At 43.2% G+C, this 3484-nt stretch overlaps 1 protein-coding gene across 3 annotated transcripts in view; it reads right to left on the bottom strand.

The window, feature by feature from the left end:
• The window catches only part of Zbtb43 (zinc finger and BTB domain containing 43), a 21019-nt gene that overhangs the window by 10556 nt on the left and 6979 nt on the right, over positions 1-3484 (bottom strand). The window contains exon 3 of one of the 3 annotated variants that reach the window (XM_026778746.1): positions 2266-2375. The exons of 1 other annotated variant lie outside the window; for it this stretch is intronic. In XM_026778746.1, coding sequence (XP_026634547.1) covers positions 2266-2350 — 85 coding nt within the window. In that variant the 5' untranslated portion in view covers positions 2351-2375. The remainder of the gene's footprint in view (positions 1-2265; positions 2376-3484) is intronic. One more of the 3 variants, XM_005346018.3, reaches the window with a different exon arrangement.

The following is a 3484-nucleotide window of genomic DNA, read 5'->3' as shown; positions in this document are numbered from 1 at the left end:
GGTGCAAACTTTTCTTGGAACAAAAGAACAAGAGTGTCTACAAAATAGGTTGGCACTGGCTTCATTTCTGCTTGACTGTGAATAAAGTCAGCTGTGCACTATTTATAGTCTGTGGATAATGCACCTCTTAATCTCCTAATAAATGTGACCTTTAAACCAAAAAAAAAAAAAAAAGAACGGACAAGGAGTCTGAAAGGCATTTCTCCAAAGAGCAAGACTCTCATGGACAATGTTCAGCACTAGCAGAGCCACTATGTGCTGGAATGCACCTGTCTGCCATCTTCATGGTCCCTGGTTTCATGCCCAGTACACTTTCCCTCATCCCTAGAACAAAACTACAAGGGACCCTTTTGTCACCCACTAAGATGGCATGAAAAATAAGACATGAACAACTGTCAGTAGTATCCTATGGAGAGTAGAACCATTATACACACTTGCTGGTTGGCACAAAATGGTTAAAAAGGTGCAGAAAGGGGGTTGGGAGTTTTTCAAACAGTTAAACAGATGTAATCCAACAATTCTACTTTTGAGCCCAGCAGAAGCAAACACATGATGTTCATATCAAAGCTCATGCATGACTGTTTACAGCAGTATTATTAAAGAATAAAAGTGTGTATCAAGCAATGACTACATAAAATACAGCACATCCACCTGGCAATAAGAAAGAACAAGGTGTCAACATGGGAGGGCCCTGGAGTCCAGGACAAGGAGCTAGGGCTGGGAAGTGGCTGGCTCCCGTAGTGCAGTGCAGTGCAGTGCGCAGCATGAACAAGAGAGAGGAGGAGGAAGAAATTAGTGGGAGGGAGGCAGGATATGGAAAGAGAAGGGAAGGAGCTAGACACAAAGGGCCACATTTTCATCATTCCATTTCAAAAAGACACATTCAAAGCAAATTTGGAAAGCGGATTAGTGACTGTCAGAAACTAGAGATAGAGGAAGGTTAGAATGGGGGCAGGGTTCTGTTCTTATTCCTGCAGGACAACACTCATCTTCAAAAATTCAAGGGGACCCTGGATATTTGAATACTGACAGGTGGAAAAAATTACCCAATACGGATCACCAAGAAAATCGAATAGGTTCCGTAAGTAATAATGTTTACAAATATTTTTTGTTTATTTATATTCATAAATATATAGAGCTGGTTTTGGAGTTGGACTCTGGCTCAGTCTCTCTCTAATTCCAAGCCTGTTGTTAAGAGAAAAACCCAGAGTTTCTGTCTCATGTCAAGAGCCAGACAGAGATCGCGATGGCAGCACAGCCCAGAAACTGGTATTTCAAAACCGCCACTTTCTAGTAGACATGATCCCCGCTGCCTATCCAGGCAGGAAGAGCTGAGCCACCAGCATGGTCTCAGCCACTTTAACAACTGGGGATTTTGTCGGGTGTGATGACACACACCTTTAATTCCAGCAGAGGCAGGTGAATCTCTGTGAGTTTGAGGCCAGCCCTGTCTATAAACAAATTCCAGGACTAACAGAGCTATACAAAGAAACCCTGTCTCAAAAACAAAACAAACAAACAAACAAAACAAAAAACAAACAACAAAACAAACCTTAAACCAAAGAAAAGTGGGCATTTTTTAGGGTGGTCAAAAATTCTACAATTCAGCTGTGAAGGTTATAGGCAAATACGTGAAAATACTAAAATGGACATCTTAATCTTTACTGAATTTAAGATACTAGGAGCTAAGTCCAGGGCTTCACACATATAGCCAAGCATCTTCAGGGCTTCATTTCCAGCCCATGAATTGTTTTCATTTCATTTTACAGAGTAATACAAGGTAAAACGAGGTACCGATGTCTATCTTTTTTTTTTTTTTTTGAGATGGGTCTAGCTACGTAGCCTAGGAAGCCTCAGTCTCCGTTCTCCCACCTCAGTATCCCGAGGGCTGATATCACAGATGCAGGCCACCATGCCCAATTGCCAATGCAAACTGTGAATGTCTGTGGGTTTTACCTCTAGGCAGAACATAATCCCATTCTGGAGCAAGAAATACCTTGGCCACATAGCTATGGCTACCAATAAACAAAACAGTAATGACAAACAGGACTATAATGGAGCTGTTGATTTTCTCGAGTACATGACTGGGGGGGGGTCTAAGACCATCAATCTCCTCATGCCCCCAACTCTCCAAGTGAACTAAATGAGTTGAGAGGTCAACTGATAGGGGACTCCATAATGCAGCTTCCATGGTGGGGTGGAACCTGCCCGTGATCCTCTAAGTACCCCTCACCCACGCTCTGTAAGCAAGCCCAATAAACTCACTGGTTCGCCAAGTTGGACTTTGGTGGAATCGTACTCTGTTCTGTCCTTGGTGCCCTATCTGGGATGAATACTCGTTTGCTCGCATCTCCCTAGGAAAAGTTAATGCAACACTGGGTAACCAGGAAAATGTCATCATTAATAGAACAGCAGCTGTTTATCAACATATAAACAAATACATATATAAGGATGTATACAAACACAACTGTCTCACAGTATCTGTGGGGATTGGTTCTTGGACTATCACTCCAACTTCAAAACTCTGGGGATGCACAAGTCATCTGAAGAAAACTGAGTATTTACAATACATGCTGGTGAACAGTGTCAGATGCACTGCTTAGGGGAGGGCAAGAATATCTCCACTTGAGCAATACAGTTGTCATCTTTTTAAAAAGATTTACCCTAATTTTGTTTTTCGAGACAGGGTTTCTCTGTGTAACCCTGGCTGTTGTCGAACTCAAGAGATTCACCTGCCTCTGCCTCCTGAGTCCTGGGATTAAAGGCGTGAGCCACCACCGACAGGCACTTTACTGTATTTTTAACTACGTGTGTATGTGTCTTTCGTGGGCTTATGCATGTGAGTACAGGTGTTCTGTAGGCCAGAAACTGGTACTTGATTCCAGGAGCCGGATAAACAGGCAGCTGGGAGCTATGCAATGTGGGTGCTGGGTGACTGAACTCTTCTCTGCAAGAGAAGTACGTGTTCTTAATCCCTGAGCCATCTCTCCGGCCCTTCCTAAACATTTCCCATCTGTGAAGGGTGACTCCGTGGACGCAGACTCCAGAGACACGGGGACTGCACACAGCACTTCATGTTCTCTACCTCATTCGCTGTGCTTACAACACTTGAAAGTTACTGTGACAAGACCAAGGGGACACACTTGTTTGCCCAAGGCTGTCTAGGGAGTGAGAGATTTAAGCCCAAAGCACATGTTCAGGCCAATGCGAGTCTGAGAGGCGGGGGCAGCAGGTCAGGAAAGAGGGTAAATACGAGCATGTTTCACAAATAACCTAAATAATCCTTCTTTTGAAACAAGCCTCAGTACATTGCTTAGCCTAGCTTTAAACTTGGGGCAACTCTCCTGCCTCTTGAATGATGGTATTATAGGCATGTGCCACCACACTAGCTAAATTAAGTAATCCATAATTTAGATTATGAGCAATTCATTAATAAACTTCAGAGCATTTGTCAACCTTAGACTTAAACCAGCAATTTTAAGTC

The sequence above is a fragment of the Microtus ochrogaster genome, chromosome 4 (genome assembly GCF_000317375.1).
Source record: "Microtus ochrogaster isolate Prairie Vole_2 chromosome 4, MicOch1.0, whole genome shotgun sequence".
Classification (NCBI taxonomy): Eukaryota; Metazoa; Chordata; class Mammalia; order Rodentia; family Cricetidae; genus Microtus; species Microtus ochrogaster.
The sequence above is the reverse complement of the archived record's forward strand: the minus strand, read 5'-3'. Positions and strand labels throughout refer to the sequence as shown.